General features: G+C 40.8%; 1 protein-coding gene across 1 annotated transcript in view; it reads left to right on the forward strand.

The window, feature by feature from the left end:
* The window catches only part of ltk (leukocyte receptor tyrosine kinase), a 56868-nt gene that overhangs the window by 7817 nt on the left and 29703 nt on the right, over window positions 1–19348 (forward strand). Inside the window, exons 2-5 of the mRNA XM_030044287.1 lie at window positions 14931–15029; window positions 15963–16118; window positions 16366–16594; window positions 18866–19005. Coding sequence (XP_029900147.1) covers window positions 14931–15029; window positions 15963–16118; window positions 16366–16594; window positions 18866–19005 — 624 coding nt within the window. The remainder of the gene's footprint in view (window positions 1–14930; window positions 15030–15962; window positions 16119–16365; window positions 16595–18865; window positions 19006–19348) is intronic.

The following is a 19348-nucleotide window of genomic DNA, read 5'->3' on the forward strand; positions in this document are numbered from 1 at the left end:
ATACTGCTGATGTTCTGATGGTGCCCTGCCATTATCCAAAGACCCATTATTCTGAAACCCTAATAGTCTGAAAAAAGTCCCATTGGCCGGAAAGCCCATTAATCTGACGCCTGTTATCCCAAAAACAAATTCCCATTTCTCTGAAGGCCCATTGCTCCAAAAATACACAGTTTCTGGAGTTCCGTGGCTGCTGGTGTGCCAAGTTTTGCATCCCTGCCAAGAAACAACTTCACCACTGTTTACCATAACCTTGACCTGAGGAAACACCTGTCTAACTTAACCAAATTTATGTAGCGGACATTTTTTTTTTTTTACTTCTGGGATGCCATAATAATGGATGTTTGTTTTCAGGATAAGGGGCTGTTGGACCATTTGGCCCAATGGGCAGTCCCCGTTCTGAGATGAGACACAAAGGAGACAGTCAAGAGGAGAAAAAATAAGGCATCACATACCCTCTCTTATACTGTGCGCAGCAGTGTATCCAACACAGCTGTTGCAAACTTGATTGTCTTGATTCTTACACATTACTCGATGAGCTCTTCTGGATGAGTGCTTTGTAAATGTTGGAGCGTCATAAGATGGGGCTGAAAGGAAAGGGGTGGAATAGAAAAATAAAATTTAAAGCAGTGTTTCCTGCTTAAAAGGTCAGTCAGTGTGAGAAATAAGGAATCCGTTAAACTATTAACCGTTTCCAGTGGATAGGAATCCATTGTGTTATTGCTGATTTTTGTCATGGGTTCTCAGAAAATTTATTGGCTAAATGCACAACCCCAGCTGAGGGACTGTCACTGCTGTGCGCCTTAACAACAGCATTCAGCGGGTGGCTGGGTCCAACCACCCTCAAGAGAAGGACACAGAGGATCACCCAGGTACTCAGCAGTTGATGAACAGCTCCTTCAGCAGTTCCCTCTTGCTCGTCGTTCCAGTGACTAAATGCAGAGGGGGTGCAGCTGTGACAACTGCTACCCTTGGTTACTGTCCCAGAGTTCAATGCTCAGCCACGCTAAGGCAGACGAAGCAGCGCAGCATTTGCATCATTAGCAATGAGCAAAGAGCACACTCTCAGAAACCACAGTAACTGTGGCTCTTTATGGGTTGGGACCAGATGCCAGCTTATCCAAAAGCTACGGGGGGCTATGTCAGCCTCACATGTGATGTTGCCCACCACTCTGTCTCACAAACAGAGATAGCACCTCCTAGTGACCTCTATTAACCCCTGCTTCTCAGCAGTTTGTAGACATATTAGAGAATCATCTTCTAAGCAGAGGCACAAACATTACTGTCATAGATGCATTTAGGGACCTACATGTTTCCATTTGGCCCCACATGCCCGTTAAGAGCAGTTTGGTGGCATTGAAGGCTAAAGAGGCTCACGACAGCTAAGTAGCCCCGCAGCATGTGGCTCAGCCTTTTACTCTGTTTTACCAGGAATAGCAGAGCAGCTATGTGTTCACAGAATGGATGGACAAAAACATTATGACTAGGCCAGTCACTTCTGTTTTTGGTGTCCCACCTCCGTTCTTGGGAGTCAGCGAGACCATCATGACCTCACAGAGTACATGCTGTCCTGCAGGAAATTCAGGAACTGCTACAGAAGGAGAAGGAGGAGGGTGACCTCTGTTTTTAACTTGGAAATCAGAAAAGGGTGTATACTTTCTTTGCCTAATAAAACTGGATAAGTGAGTCCCATTTTGGGTTGCCACACAGTGAATGCATGCACATTCCCTATGTTTATACTATATGATGCAGCTTGGTGACCACAGTAGAATTGAAAAATGCGTGCTTTCATGTCTCAGTGGTGCCAAGGCACAGGAAATTCTCATGTTTTGCTTTCCAAGAGATAGCCTATGAATACAGCAGACTAACACTTGGCTACTCTATTGCACTGCCAATGCAAGCAGGCTTTTGTTAACCTGGACAACCTTATTCTCATGGCCCTCTCCAAGGAGTTAGTAATCTTACATTCACAAATGATCTGATTCTTTTGAACCGCTCTTTAGTATTAAAGATGGAAACCGAGTCATAGGTGAGAGCTCATTTCACTGCCTGCCCTAATCCATTCCCCTTTATTTTATGTGGCAGAGAACAGTTGCAAGGCCCACTGGGATTCTGGGAAGCCCTGCCCCAAGTCTGCCTCTAACTGGCAAACCCTAAAACCATCCTAACCGTAACCATAACCAAATTAAACCAACTGAGGCAACAAGTGGTCACAAGTACTTGCCAATCAGAGGCAGAGTAGGGGCAGTTTTTTACCGGAGTCACACTCAGAGGTCAAGAAAAAAAAAAAAAAAAAAAAAAAGGAAATGAGCCAAAACTGAAAAACACAGACTGATTTGGATGAACTTCAGCAACAAAGGCAATGATGAAGCAGAGTGCAATATTTTCAAATCAAAAATGTCATTTAAATCTCCCACCCTTTGTTGAGTAGAGCCAGTCTTTTCAGCAGAGCCATAAGAGCGTCTTCTACACTGATGGGATAGAGCTAGAGTTATAAAGTGTAACCGTTATTCTCAACTTTACCCAGCACCATAATGAATTATTGTCACATCATGCTTTTTTTATTTGTTTATTTGTTTGTTTATTTGTTTTTAGTTAAAAAAAAAAAAAAAAAAAAACTAAGATTTTTTTTAGAAACCTCATGTAGGTAGTTTGTTACTCTGAATGTTTCCAGCTGTCAACAGTAGCCCAGTGATTGAATTGCTGTAACCCAAAGCAGGGGCCAAACATTCGCTTGGATTTCGACCACGTTAGCAGCCACAGCGAATATGAGAAGTTCCCCCAGTGCCCAAATGTTTGTTCTTTTATTTGGCTGCATTAAACCTCAGCGCTGTGTAAAAACACATTATAGCCAATTTGAAAGCCTTCAGAGAGATTTGAGTGCCTCTGCATGTCTCTTGTTACCTCCACTTTTTAATCACACTGCACATGACTGAAATTAAATAAACAAATTTATGGTGCCGATATGTACGAATGGTTTCCGAATTGTGTGTGTGTGTGTGTGTGCAGCTTAATGGATGTAGCCTTTGGAGGTGATGAGAGTGTTTGCACCTTTTGGTTCAGTCTCTCAGACCATAATTAGAGCTCTGCTGAGTGCACAGATGTAATTTAGTTTGTGTGTGGGCCCGCTGAAAGAAGAGATGGAATGCAAACATGCAACAAGTGATATGTTTCGATTTCCCACGCCAGATTTAAGTGGTTTGTTCTTTTCTTTATTCTGTCCTGCCCTTCAGGAAATAAATTCAAAACTGTCATTCTGGACAGTGTCTCTACAGTGATTGTGCCCAACTGGACTGTAATTAGTAAAAACAGGTTGTCGCCTTCTGGCAGAGAGAACAACATGATTTGAGTGATGTCGAGGTTAAATACCAGATTTTGAAAGCGCACGGAGACGCAGCACAATGTTCTGTGATTAAAGGCTTTTCACAGATTCCTCTCTGTTCCTAATAACACAAAATTGCGCTTTTTGAAATGTCACAAAGTTTGTCTGTTAACCAATTTGGAGACACAAGAGAACGGAGGGGACTGTGTAGAAATGGCAAAGCAACCCAGAGGTGCAAACGTCTGACCAAGCGCACTTTCCTAAAGCATTCCTCTAATTTTTTTCCATGTAATTTGTGGCATCAGAGTTAGTAAGAATGACATCACGTAAAACATATGACTTAGAGTATGCATTTACTGCAAGAGAGCTGGATTCGATTATATTGAACTCTGTGAGGAAATTGAATTTGCAAGGCAACATAAGGACGTATAAATGGCGAACAAGTGGCAGACCTCAAATTCACTGTACAAATATCAACAGTGGTGGATCAAAGTTTCCTAGTAGGTCAATTTCACCCCACATGTGCAACTGATTGACGAATAGGCTTCACAGCAACGAACATGTTGAACAAGTGCTGAACATCCATATTTTTTTACATTTTTATGGAAAGGAAGAAAAATATGTCAAGGCATAATGAATAACTGTGCAGCAAGTAATTAACCTTTTGCCTGGGCTTACCTTTGGTATAAAATATTGTATAATAAAATATAAATCAAGTTATTACACAGGGCTTCTTTTTTTTAACCTGTTCTTGTCCATTGAAACACCTGCAAAGGTTGTGTGTCTACACAACACACAGCGTGATCAGGAACGTGTTCTTCAGAGTTTCAGAAATGCCAAAAATGACTGCTCTGACTGCCAAATTCAAATGGTTGCGCTGAGCCCATTTTTTTACCTCATTATCTGCCCGTTATATTGTTTTTTTTATTATGTTTTCCTTTGTTTGTCTGCTCTTTGTTGTGTTGTCATGGATGGTTGTTATTCCAGTTATATCATTATGATTATATGCACTGATTTTAAATTGTAAGGTGTAATTTTATTGGTTACTTGGACTACCAAGGGACTGGTGTGCAGCTGACAGTCTTCTCCCTACTTGTTCCTTACAAATAAACTAATAAACCAAAGTAAACCTTCCCAGAGGTGTGGTCGCCCTACAATCAACTGCTGGAAGACTCTTGATGTCTTCACTTAAATCTCATAATCTTTAATCTCATACATCTGCGTTTTGACGTTATATTCACAACCTGTCACATCATCAAGTAGATTTTTGTAACAGACAACAAAATGGACCATGGAAAAACAGTTTTTGCTGTTTACCATAGCAACCAACTGGTGCAGAGTTTCTTTGTGCTACAGTGGCACAGTGTAGTGACAAATATTATACAATGTTAAACATCTGATATTTCATTTACACAAGTTTAATTAATTCATTCATATTTTAAAATGTTTGCTATAATTGTTAATTTGTAATGCATATACAATTGAATTATGTGACAAACGTTAAACAAAGAGAATCTGAGATCTGGCATCTGGGAAACATGTGAAAATTGGACTTTCTCATTTGGAGTGATGTAATTTTTTATTTTTGCAGCGCTTGATTGAAGCTACATCACACCCAAACCCAAGATGCCATTTTTTAATGGATGCACTGTTACATCAAATATAACACATCTAGATGTCTTGTGCAACATTTTAATTTCCCTGTAATTCATCAGGCAATAATTTGGTGTCTTTGGAAACTGTGGGAGCTCCACTACAATTTAAAATGAAGGAGTGTGTGTTTGAAAGTTCAGCCGTGCAGCAGTGAGAAACCCACCAGAGGGTTGAACAGGTTTAAATGTCTCTCGCCCAGACAATTAAGATGAAGGCATCTCATGATGCAGCTATTATCCTCTGTAACACTTTTTAACACAATTTGTCGCATTTTTTTAGCATGCCGTGCACTTCCTCTAATTGGATTACACTGTTTGAGTCGTTTGGAGTAATTTATGGTCAGTTTTTGTCATTGTTGGAGCTCTAAAGCCCAGCTGCTTCACTTGTTTTGGAGAGGGTTGATGTGGGGCTACACTAGCTCGCTGTGTGTGGTGTGAACATGCAAAAAATTCATTGATTCAACCAGGAGGATGAGTGGATGACAACAAGTCAGTAAATTTTAACGCTGAAATCAAGGGGATTACCTTTGTCATTCCAGCTCATGAAAATAAGAGGAACTGTGATTGTGCCTGATTCATTGCACTATGGCATATTTTATATTATTATGTGTTTGTTTTTTGTTGTTGTTGTTGTTGTTGTTGTTGTTGTTGGTTTTTTTTTTATGTAGTTTTATGTCCTGCTTTCTGGTTTATCTTTATTCTCATCTTGTGATTTTTGATACCTTTAATATGCAAAGGTGATTTGAATACCAATCCAACATGGCGCCACTTCTCTATGTTGGCTTGCTAAATTTGTCTGGTGTTGAAAAAGGAAAATACACTCTCACTCTTTTAAAGAATGCCATTTTGGCAATATTTGCACACCAATGTGGTGTGTGTTTCAACCGAGCGTTATTCACTAACACCACATACCACAATAATACATGTTTTTGCTAACATATTATGTTGTGTTGAATAGCAGCCCCTGGGAGCATAGATACAGTGACAATAACAACTTTTTTTTTTTTTTTTAAGATTGGAAATAGCATTATTTTCTATTGAACATCACCGTCTTGGTTGGTGCGTTGAAGCCAGATTTATAGATTCTCTGAATCTTTCTTCGTCAGGTCAAAAAAGTCTGCTGGAAGTTTCTTTTTTTTTTTTTTTATCAGCCTCATATCTATACATGTACACCTCTACAGCTGGAAACACTGGTATATAACTAGTCTCCTCATCCTTTATATTCAGTGTTTTAAATGACACTTCCTTCGAAAGCCATCTGTTTAGGGCTTGTAAAGACTAACAATCTGAAATAATAACAGCTAAAAGCCACAATTTCCATGTGGCCATTACAGTTTGGACTTTTGCTTCATTACCAATGAAATCTTATTAGTTAAAATACGAAAAGCAGTGACCTTTAAGGAGTTAACATACATACACTAATGGTGACAGATTTTGAAGTTGAAATTCAACCTTTTGGTTTATCTTCCTGCAGGTATGCGTGTATGCATGTGTGCATGCCTCAGTGTGTGTGTTAATGTGTTTGCACGTCATTGTACAGTACATTTGTTCGGGTGCGTTTCCTCCATCTGCATCTGGAAAGCGTCTCCTCCCCAAAGCTCAACTTGCCTCTGTTTTAGCGCGGCTCCCCTCTGTCTCAGCCCACCACGGCTTAACAGAGTACAGAGGGTTCATGTTCACTGTTGACCATAACTGCACTTATTTGCCTCAGATCAAATGCAATATACCAACATTACATCGGTGTTTAATGCATACAGTATGTTTTGCCTCCAAGCTGATCCGCTTGTTAAACTTTGAAAAGCAATTAGACCATATGACCCACATTTCTGAACCCACAAACCCTAGCGCGCATTAGTTATTTCCCATTTCTCACATACATGAACAGACATTATTTTCAAATTGTTGTTTTTTTTCTGGTAAATGATAAAACAAGGCTCTCCAAATTTGCATTATGTCTCTGGGTAGTAAGTTGCATTCCAACCAAGTGTCATTTTTCAAGTTTTACTTCCCAGATCCTGTCAGTGTGAAAACATTCTTTGAGGAGACGAGAATAATGGCATTGCATTTTGGGGTGTGTGTGCAGCCTTCATCAAAGTATTTGTTATTGGCTAAAAACTATTGGCTGGATGGAGCTCTTTACTTGGCATATAAATCAACATATATTAATCAGATGGTGTTGTTTATTTTTGCTCTGCCAAAAAATTCTCAAACCATGTAAGTTCTGGAAATTGTTAACACGACCCGTATGCATAAGCGCGCTCTCCAAAAGTGTGCGCAAATATGTCAAAACAGCCTTAACTTGGAGTTTCACTCGCCTGTCAAGTCCCATTCATCCCCACTGTTTTGAGCTCACGCAAAATTGTGATTATTTCTCTCTCCCGTAGCTTTCCTCGTTAAACTATGGTGATGAATGAGACAGAGCACCACCACAGCAGAGAAACATCATCTCCAAACTGAAACTGATTTATTATTACATGTCCATGTAATTACTTGTCTGTGTCGAAACTACTGCATGTGTTGCACCCCGGAGGATCTCTCCATCGTCTCTCACAAATAATCACAGATGGATTAATGGGGCGATCAGTTTTCATGTTATGTGACATTTGCTTGTGTTTTGGTCATATCAGCTTATGTGTATCCTCTCGTTTAAGGCAAGCAGGACACGCTCAGCGAACTTCTGCATGGTCCGTCCATCTGCCTGGCAGTCTGGCTCTTTATCGTCCTCTGTCTCTCTTCGCAATATGCTCCACTGAAACCAATTTGTGAATGATTGGCAGTGTGTGAGTGCACCCTCCGTCCATGCACATGTACCTCTCGTACCACAATAGCTCTAATAAATGGCAAATGCTCCAGGTAGTGCTGTAATTCCACATTCAAAATTCATACCGTCTCTGTTGTTGCCAGTGTGACAGCATAAAATAAAGCCCGCATTGCGTGCATATGTGTGTTTAGATGTTCCACTGCCCTTTTACCCCCTGATAGTTTTGGTTTTAAAACATAATCTTAGAATGTATATGTCTAAAATTCACCGTTTACATTACTTGATCAAAGCACTTGAGCGCTTTGATCATACTGTTTTTTATGCCACCCATGCTGTCTCTGTTAAGATGACGATGCAAAAAAAAAAAAAAAAAAAAAAACAAGAAGGAAAAAAACTGAAACCATCTTTATTTAGTGTGTTTGGCTGATTTTTTTTTCTCACAGCCCATCAAAAAGAACCAGAGACGTGTTAAATTGAAAATGGACACATGTAAGCAATTAGACAAGGTTTAAATACACTCAACAGCAGGATAAATAGGGGTAATCAACTTGTCTGTGTGTGTGTGTGTGTGTGTGTGTGTGTGTGTATGTGTGTGTGTGTGTACAGATACATGTCTGTCTCTTTTTCTTTCTGTTTTGCATGTCATTGAGCCCCCCTCTAAGCTGCCATCTGTCCCTGTGTGTAATCCTGAGACGTTGTTGGATGTTTTAGATCATGGTGCTCTATAGTCACCTCTCGGCTGTCACGTCTCCGTGGTGAAAGTAAGACATAAGGACCGGGAAAGGATGAGAGAGGATCAGGATTAGCACCAGGCAGAGAGACGATTCCTAACTTTGAAGCAACAGGAAAATAAAATGTCTAATTTCTCATCAGTTTCGTTGTTTAGTTTCCATTAACAAAAAAAAAAAAAAAAAAAAAAAAAAAAAGACCACCAAGGTTTGAAAAAGAAGCAGCATCCCTCTGTGGAGAAACATCTTGTCGTGTGATTGGATGATTTAACCCAGACGCTCCATCTGACACGCCTCTTGTTTTTTGTAAACTGTCCATCAACTGCTAACCAGACGGCTCATTTAACCTCCTGTGACTGCTTGCAGCTGCACTTAAACAGCACATCAGTGAATAAACATATACACTATATTACCAAAAGTATTCGCTCACCTACCTTTACTCATACTATGAACTGAAGTGCCATCCCATTCCTAACCCATAGAGTTCAATATGATGTCGGTCCACCTTTTGCAGCTATTACAGCTTCAACTCTTCTGGGAAGACTGTCCACAAGGTTGAGGAGAGTGTTTAAAGGAATTTTTGACCATTCTTCCAAAAGCGCATTGGTGAGGTCACACACTGATGTTGGTCGAGAAGGCCTGGCTCTCAGTCTCCGCTCTAATTCATCCCAAAGGTGTTCTATCGGGTTCAGGTCAGGACTCTGTGCAGGCCAGTCAAGTTCATCCACACCAGACTCTGTCATCCATGTCTTTATGGACCTTGCTTTGTGCACTGGTGCACAGTCATGTTGGAAGAGGAAGGGGCCCGCTCCAAACTGTTCCCACAAGGTTGGGAGCATGGAATTGTCCAAAATGTTTTGGTATCCTGAAGCATTCAAAGTTCCTTTCACTGGAACTAAGGGGCCAAGCCCAGCTCCTGAAAAACAACCCCACACCATAATTCCTCCTCCACCAAATTTCACAGTCGGCACAATGCAGTCTGAAATGTACCGTTCTCCTGGCAACCTCCAAACCCAGACTCGTCCATCAGATTGCCAGATGGAAAAGCGTGATTCATCACTCCAGAGAACGCGTCTCCACTGCTCTAGAGGCCAGTGGCGGCGTGCTTTACACCATTGCATCCGACGCTTTGCATTGCACTTGGTGATGTGTGGCTTGGCTGCAGCGGCTCGGCCATGGAAACCCATTCCATGAAGCTCTCTGCGTACTGTACTTGGGCTAATCTGAAGGTCACATGAAGTTTGTAGCTCTGTAGCAATTGACTGTGCAGAAAGTCGGCGACCTCTTTGCACTATGCGCTTCAGCATCCGCTGACCCCTCTCCGTCACTTTACGTGGCCTACCACTTCGTGGCTGAGTTGCTGTTGTTCCCAAATGCTTCCATTTTGTTATAATAGAGCTGACAGTTGACTGTGGAATATTTAGGAGCGAGGAAATTTCACGACTGGATTTGTTGCACAGGTGGCATCCTATGACAGTTCCACGCTGGAATTCACTGAGCTCCTGAGAGCGGCCCATTCTTTCACAAATGTCTTGTTTCACAGTCTGCATGCCTGAGTGCTTGATTTTATACACCTGTGGCCAGGCCAAGTGATTAGGACACCTGATTCTGATCATTTGAATGGGTGAGCGAATACTTTTGGTAATATAGTGTATAAGGTGCAACATTATTGGTTTGCAACATTATCTTTTTTTACAGCTAACATAATGACTAACCTTACACTACCAATTTAGTGTGTGTATGTATGTATATAGATAGATAGATAGATAGATAGATATACAATCAAGTTAGTACATATGTGTTTTGCTCTTCCATGTTGGATGTGCTGCTCATTTTTTGGCATAAGGGCAGAGGAAGCCGTCTAAATTGAGTGCAATCAATTATCTGGCAGCAACAAACATATCATTAGCAGCAGCACACTGGTGAGGAGAGGTAATAAATGGTTATTTTTAATGGAGTGGAAACCGTGGGCCAAAATCTGTTCATCAGCACGTCCTAACAATGGGCTCTGGTGAATTCAGTGTTTCGGCATTATCGAATTCGTCATGTTCACGAGGAATTGCCTCACCATACTGTCACATTCCAGATAAATCTGTAAATTACAATAAATGGCAACTATGGTCTTTTAAACTTGGGTGAAGTTTTTGAAAATAAATGAATAAAAATCAAATTAAACTGTGACATCTGGAAAAAATAAAGGCTTATTCAGCTTTGCTACGGCTTCAACTGCATTTATTAGCATATTAGCATTCCATGTTGCGCCTACACATTTTTAAGGGATACACTGGAGATGTTTTATCGTCATGATTTTTATTTTTATTGCTTTTCATATTTCTGCGCTTTCACAAGATGCCAAAGCCACATGCGTTCAGTTTAAACATGGTCAAAGTGTCACCGCCGACAAAACACTCGCAACACTATTGAGGATGCAAAGTTTGAGTGGCTCTCAGTTCACATATTTCTTCACTGTTTACTGAGTGGGAAAGTTTTCTCACATTTGAAAGTAGACAAAAGACTGCAGTTGTTTTCACTCAGTCATGGATACGATTTTGACCACCGTTCTCTCTAGACTCGTAACTAAAATCACTGTAAAGCTTTTTGCCTGTGCGTCATTGTGTTGGTCGGTCAGCCTCAGTATCTCTGACCACATTCATGTTGCCTAGAGCGGCGGTTCTGAAACTGCTTTCAACAATTCACCCCCCTTGAAATACTTTTTTTTTCAGCCAAGTACCCTGACCAGTGCAAAAAAAAAAAAAAAAGGTAGAAAAACAGCCTGTATAAAGAGGTCCAACGCAGCTCCATCGGTGTCTGAAACAACATGCTGACGATGATGCTGACGATATTTTGTTGGCTCTGCTACATTTCAGCCACACATCGATCTTGTGGATTTTTGTCAGGCCTCCTGGTCGTGGTGAAGAAAACGTCTTGGCTCGACGACCACAACAGCAGATTTAAACCAGAAACACACACATTTGACACCTTTGGGAGACCTGGAGGGAATACTGAATATAAAATGTGGTTTATCCAATTCTCATTTACATTTTTAACTGATTAGAGCACAGCCTAACTATGTAGAAATTATGCATGACTGGTGTTTTTTGAAATTAACTTTTTTTTTTTTTTTTAATCTCATGTACACCCTGCAGTACACCAACGTATCCCTAGGGGTACGCGTACCACTATTTGAGAACCACTGGCCTAGATCATCAAACCTGTCCTTTTTGGAAACCCAAACTGTCACTATTGCAGTGGAATATCTCAATTTATTCAGCAGATTGTCTTGAACTTTCGTCAGGACTCATGTTGGCTAGACGATGAATTGGTCATTGGTGACCCCATGACTTCACCTCTAGCGCCACCATCAGGCCCAGCAGGGCGCCTGTGTTAGAAATGACTCTCTTGTTCAAATGTCTCCCACATTAGATACCAAGTGGTGATTGGTGAGGAGTGATTTGGTTATTTTATGTGGCTTAAACAGATGTCAAAATAAAAGTGCTTCTGATATATTAGCATTTGCAGATAAAAGTGCAAGTTTGTGTATACCGCTGAAATGTTAGTGTTTGAATGTTGTGTGACCTGACAGAACAGTCAGGCCATTTTCACAAAACAATTTCTCAGGACACTTTGTAGACAGGGACGCAGATCTCTTTTGGCCAGATTATTTATTATTTATGTCAGTGAAAATAAAACGGAACAGAGAGAGATAATATGGAAAAAGATGTGAGATGTCTGAGAGATAATTAAAAAAACAAAGGTCTGAGGAGAAAAGAGAAGAGAAGAGAAGAGAAGAGAAGAGAAGAGAAGAGAAGAGAAGAGAAGAGGAGGCGTGTTGCTGCCAGCAAAGCCTATCATATTGCAAAGCAGCCCCCAGCAAATTTCTGCTGCCTGTTTTGCCAGAAAAACATCAGATGTGCTATGTTTCCTGAGCTGTTCAGCATCTGCATCTTCCAGGGTAGAGTGATGGCCTTGAGCCAGCCCAAAATACAACCAGCAGCAGCTTTCAGCCTCTGCAATAACACTTCACTTGAAACTGTACATCCCTTGTTCCTTGGCCGCTCTAAAGGGCACTTTACCTTCAGTACAACTCTAATCCAGTCTAGGCTGCAGGCAGCACCCTCAGTTTAGGTAGGATCTGTGGTTCTAAGCTAGTCGAGGAAACAGCTCTCAGTTTTCCACCACACATCCATGTACCGACAGCGTTCACAGCTGAGTGTTGTTAAAAGCCTTGTGGTACGCCAGCGATCTGGACCATCATCAGAGTAACCAGTTGCTCCGCTGCCTAATGATGAGCCTGATCCTTCCTGCTACTTTGTCATTCTGTCATCATTAAATGTTTCTAATTGAAGAGTTCATTTGCAAAAACAGATATCTCCATTTGAATTTATTAAACCTTTTCAAACTTTTTTGAATTTTATTAGAATTTACTTTATATTTATTTCTATTTTTTATATGTTTATTTAGCCTGGCATAATGTTTGTTATCCTAAATCATGCTTTGTGTGTGTGTGCATATATGTGTGTGTGTACTACAAGCAGTATCAGTGAAAAAGGTGTATTCATTTTAAGGATGGCTTTTATCTGTTTTTGCAAATGAACTCTTCAATTTTTCTCTTGTTTTTCTTTTTTCCAGCCCAAACTTTAAATGGCCCTAACTGGAGAAGGGCACGAGTGCAACATAAAAGACGTCTGATTATATTGTGGGGGGTTTCCCCAAAGAAAACTGTTTGGTATTTTAATGTTAACAGTCTGCTAATCTTATTTTTTTTGGCTCCCTCTTTTCGGACCATTCCATTTTTCCGGTTTCCAATTTCAGGCATCTATCCATAGCTGCCTTTATTCTATAATTACCAATGAATAGCTAAGCTGTCATTCATACACACCCCTCCAGTATCGTCACTGTCTGCTTTTAATAAACTTTTAATAATTTAATTTGTCCTGCTTGACCAATGTGACCCTGCCTCACAGGCATCAGTGAACAGTAACCACATTGTTGAAAGGCCACTGCAGGGGTCACACTGCAGTGACCCCACTGGGATCATCTCTTTCATTGTCTGGACATGCTAGTTGGTGTGGTGAATGTCCGATCACGTGTAAGGTCCCCTCACTCCCCTTCATCCTTCCTCGGGGCGTTAATTGACAGCTATGAGTTTCATGTCCAGGCATTCTCCAAAACAAGGCCAATTCTGTCACAATGGGACTGAACGTCTCATTGGTCTCCAGCGACCTTGTTTATACACCCTTCACTTTATCTCTTAACCCTGTAAAGCCTGAACTATGAAAGAATTGGCAGAAAATTCCAATATTTTGAAAGTGAAACCCTTTATTTAGTCCAATAACAAAATCTAAAAAAAAAAAAAAAAAATGTTATTGCACGACCTTTCGGGTGTATGATATATGACAGTACTTGAAGTGCCAATGGTATGGTCCAGGGTGAACAGGGGAAGTGTTCAAAGGTATACAACAGTATTTTGGTCAAGTATTGATTAAACTGAAAACAAAAAACGGAATTGAAAACATTTATCATATATGATACAAATGGCTTTATAGGGTTAATATTTTAAGGGACTTTCATTTGATTATCTTACAAACATTTGCTTTGTGGAAACACATTTAGAAAGGCCATAGCAGGTGTAAGTCAGTGGGAGGATAATCAAAAACTAATCAAAAACTGAAAAAGCTGGTGTGCTGCCTCATCTGTAACTAATACGCAACAGCTGTTGATTGGTTGCTTACAGAAATATGCAGCTTAAAACCCCATAAAGTCCAATGTCCCCTTAAATTTCCCCTTAAGTAGCCTCAAAGTAAGATTTTCTCCCTTTTTTGCAACAGCATCATATACATATTCTATATCTGCTGGTTGCAACACTTCACTGAATTCACATAGCACTTGTATTGAGTGGAATATTCAGTCCCAAGATGACCTTGTTTTATAGCCGCACCATTACATCAAATAGAAAATATCTGGATGTCTTCTGCATCGTTTTGTACACATTTCCCTGCAGGACATATTTGGTGTCTTTGAAAACCATTGGACTGTCACTAGCGTTTAAGATAAAATTCTGTGGGTGTGACAAAATCTTGGCCACGCAGCGATGACAGAGCCAATGGGACAATTTCCACCCAGACAATTAAGATGAAGGAAACTCATTTTGTAGCTATTATCCTCTGTAACACTTTTTGAGACAAATTGTTTTGATTTTTTTTTTAGCATGCTGTTTGCTGACAATCAAGCCAAATAAATAATCTTCCACATATGACCTCAAAAAAAGAAATATCCTTCTCTCCCTTATAAGTATTTCCTGCTCTGTTCGGATCTGATATCCGACTCCAGAGTCTCAGTCCGCCCTGTGTCTGTGGCTCTTTGTCATTTTCATTGAGTGAACGCAGAGGAAGCATCGGTGACCTGCCCTCATGAGCACAACAAGTAATTGAAGTCTTCTCTGTTTCTCTCTCTCTTTGTCTGATCCACAGTCAGCAGTGCCAGCCACGCTCTTCTGGACAGATTTCTGGAGGAGAACTACACAGATCAAATGTTTCCTCATCCTTTGGACTCAGAGGACGATAGCCAAAGTACATTGAGTACTCTAAGGCACACATACACATACACACACGTGACAGAAAAAAAAATTACGTGTTTTTTAATGAAATAATGATTCAATAATGCTTGTCTAAGTACACATCTCAGCCTGGGGTATTTCTGTGCTCCATGCCCCAGAGGGTTTCCTGTGGCAATTTGCCATATTAGTGTTAGTTTCCTCTCCAACCATCACATGATGCCTCACAAGCCCTCTCCTTCCCCTTTGTCCTTTTCATCTTTCACTTCCTCCCTTTCACCCGTGGTCCCCTCGACTTCCTGACTCCATTATGGTCTTACCTTCTTCAACCCTTCTTCAATTAGTTTTTTACACTTTCACAATCACAAATGCATCATCCCTCTCTCCAAATTAGATATTTAAGTTGCACTAAGTTGCTTAAGTAACCACATCTAAGAGGGGACTGCTCTGTGCAAAACATATTATCAAGACTTTGGTACTATATCAAAATGAAATCACTGCATAAGTGCTATACTGGCAGGTGGAATATTTTAACAGGTTCCCACCATCCAACTTTCCAAATCCTGAAACAATTAAATGTTTGCAAAGTGACTTTCACACATAACTTGAGCTATACAATAATTCTGGACATGTTGGGGAATCAAGTTGTCGACTCCCCAGTTTACTGGATAAAAAAAATTCTGATGTGAAAGAATGTATACAGATTTGCTACAGCTAAAATTCAGTCTATCGCACATTTTAAAGGGATGACTCATTAAGGCATAAAGCACAGAAACACAAAGTGTTATCTTTAATATGGGCTAAAACATTATCCCACTGTGATTTGGCACTGGGGACAGATTATTTTTCTAAGTTGTTTTTTTTGTTTGTTTGTTTGGTTTTTTTGTTTTGGGGTTTTTTTTAACTGAAAACCATTTCCACTATGTGTATTTATCTGTATCTGTTGCAGCACTTACCTCTTGTGATTTCGAATCACCGTGCCACTGGACTTTATCAAATCACAGTGCCCAAAGTGACTGGTGGGTCCTGTCGCCACAGCAACCGAGATCAAGCATGCAGGCCGGCGTGATGCCTGCCACTGACCACTCAGTGGGAAACTCTGACGGTAAGAGGGCAGACTCACTGGGAACACTCTAAATGAGTCCGCTTGTGTTTTCTCCGTCCATGAGGCACATTTAGAGGTTCATCAGCTGCTGAGTGATGTCTAGACTTTGGTTAGGAACAGAATTTCTGATGAACAGGTCCAGTCTGAGATTTGCGATTGTTATTCTAAAGATTCAGGGATAAGAAGCTGCTGTAAAATTGTCAAATTTTGAGTCTAATTTTTTTTCTAATATGATCTCTTCTCTTAGGTCACCTCCTGCTTCTCAGCACGTCCCCTGCCGCTGAGGCCGCTGGGAGCTGTGAGTACCACCTGACCAGCCCTGTGCTGCCCGGCAGTGGCGAGCTGTGCCACTTGCATGTAGCTGTGTATGAGGCTGGTCCAGTAGCGGGGAACCTCACCCTCCTGGTCAAGCCAGTTCTCTCAGGTTCAGCTGTGAACTCCGTGGTTCTCAACCACAGGAGACAAGATGGCAGCAGGTCAGCAAACACACCCTGTCTCCTCCTCTTCCCAGTCTCTACATGCCTACACAATGCTGCATTTTTATGTGCAGAATAGTTATTTATTTAGCTGGGATATTTATTATTTATGTTGCACAATATGTCAGTTTCCCTGACACAATGTCAATAGCAAAACTTCCCGTCTTTGCTGATTGATTGAAGAGCTTGTCAGGTTGAGGTCTGAGTCTGTAAAAGTGAAAGGACCTCACATTCACTGCAGTGACTGAATCAAAGGTGACACAGGCCTCGGGACACAGCAAGGGTACAGAAGCTAATACCTTTTACCGCTACCAACCTACAGCAAGAAAATTAGTCTCACCGCTGCCATGTGAGACAGCGCAGCAGAGAGGTGATTGTTTGGAGACAGTTTTCCCTTGAGTATGAATTGTTTTGGACAGGTATTTCCTATTGATCTCTTGCTGAAGCACGGCCATCGTTGGTCCAGCTAAAAGCATTCTTGTATCTAAATGCAGACCCGGAGATGAATTTATATATAATTGGTTAGGGCAGAAGAAGGATGGATGGGCATATGAAATAAGGTTGTACATCACCTTTGTTAGTGACTGTGCAGTAATGGACTGTGCAATTCCATTATGAGAGAGGTTTTAGTGTAGCCACAGGCACTAAACATAAGCTGGTTTCATTCATTTTGCCCACTCCTCATCCCAGAGTGACTTGTAACTTCAGTACGGCCTTTCCATCCACAAGTGCTGATCATTTAGTGTGTGTTAAGAAGATCATGATGTTTCCGCTGAAATGGTTGAAGCAGCCTCACCTGCAGTGTGTGCATTATTCTGATTAGACCATATGTACCTGCTTCTCAGGCTGCATAGGGCGAAATTGAATCACCCATTCTTTCAAATGTCCTTTTGAAGCCGTGAGTCAACAGCACTTGTGTTTATTTTTTTTTTAGAAACTGACTTAGAGAGGTGGTTCTCTAATGAGTGAGGTGAGGCCTCGTGAAGATGCCATCAAGCAGGGAAGTCAAGGAGACTTTCTGAGATTAAAATGGAAATGTCAACAACTGACATTTCGCAGTCTCTGGGGAAATGCTTTTTTTTTTTTAACCATATCTGTTAAAAGTGTACAGCTCTACAATGTTTGGCACTGTAAATGCTGCTTATATTGAAACTATAATCAGAACATTGCTCAATCACTGCCTGAAAAGTTAAAGTATAAAGCAGCACTCAAGGAGGATCAAATCAATTTGATGCAGTGACGGGCAGAATACAGTACGAAATCCATTAAGATCTAAGAAACCGAGCTCCAATTCTGTTTGCTATCTACCTTAATTCAGACTAAGCAGCTGTCTGGGAGTGGGGGTCTTCATCTTGAAGACAGCAGAGAGCTGGAATAAGATTATAAATATAAATTACAGTGTTTTTTGTGAGTGTCCGTGACATGTTTGTCTATGATAAGGGACTGACTACAGCAGACTATACCAACAGCAGGTATCTCATATCTGCTTTTATAGAATACATACAGCTAGGAATTGATATATGTGGCTGTGTATTTGTGTGAGTGAGAAAACGTATTTAAGCGTGGCTATTACGTTTCTCTTTGTAATTTCTATACATGTCCTGACAGTGACATCATGTTTTGCAAGTAAATGCACTTTAGTTAAAAGGGCACTGAAATAACAAGTTTGAAGACTAAGATGTCACAGGCACAATAATGGATCCCAACAATACAGACTCAATTTGTTTAAATGAGGCAAGCCTGCAGAGTGGAGATTTCCAGATTAAACGCGCTAAACTGGCCTGACTGGAGGGGTTGAGCTGTTTAGGAAGGGGAGCCAGTCAGGTGTCAATCAAGATCTGATACATTGACTGTAGTTATTGTGAAAAAGCTTTTCATGTTTTTTGTTTGTTTGTTTGTTTGTTTGTTTGTTTGTTTGTTTGTTTTAAAAAAAACAGTACTGTACATTTAGCCCCAGCTATACTGCATGTAAACTTTACTTTAATGAAGTAACTTCAGCAAAAACAAAGTAAGTCTGGGTGTTCAAAGTCACCAAAGTTGTTTTTCATAAAGTAACCCAATGAATTGAAAGGATGTCTGTGCAAGGGATTAAAAAAAAAAAAAAAAAAAAAAAAAAAAAATGTATTATGTGCTTCAGTACACAGTCAGTACTATTGTGAAGTATGTGTGGGCTAATACACAAATTAAACCTGGAGTTGTTTTTTTTAGCACTCACATAAACCTTCAGTGTGATGACTTTAAAACGTGCCTCTCTGTGATTGGTTGATGAAGGGCTGAGTGGCAGGTTGTGGAGGCTGTGATTGGCCGGGTGGACGAGCCTTTCCAGGTGACCTTGCTCTTCACTTCCTGTCCGGGGGAGGAGGGCGCCACTCTGGCTCTGGACTCTCTGGAGCTGCGGCACTGTGACCCGGGTGAGTGTGACCACACAGCACGGCGGCCCCGACGCTGCAGCCGCTGCTCTCTGTGATGAGACCCTCGCCCAGAGCAGAGCAGCCAGACTGTCTAATCAGCTGCTGTGGAGTTGGGTGTAACGATGTTTGGGAACCACTAAAACCCACATGGTCAAAAAAATAGGAATTTCATTCTGTTTTTTGTTTGAGATTGGCTCATATTACCAGATTAGTGTGGCATCAATGATTTTTCATCATCAGTGGGTATACAAGCTTATGATTGTCATAGTGAGACTTCATGAGCTAAACTGAGACTGAGAAAAGGGATTAAAAAGCCTACACACAAAACTTATGCTGAGACTCA

Source organism: Myripristis murdjan, chromosome 22 (genome assembly GCF_902150065.1).
Source record: "Myripristis murdjan chromosome 22, fMyrMur1.1, whole genome shotgun sequence".
Taxonomy (NCBI): domain Eukaryota; kingdom Metazoa; phylum Chordata; class Actinopteri; order Holocentriformes; family Holocentridae; genus Myripristis; species Myripristis murdjan.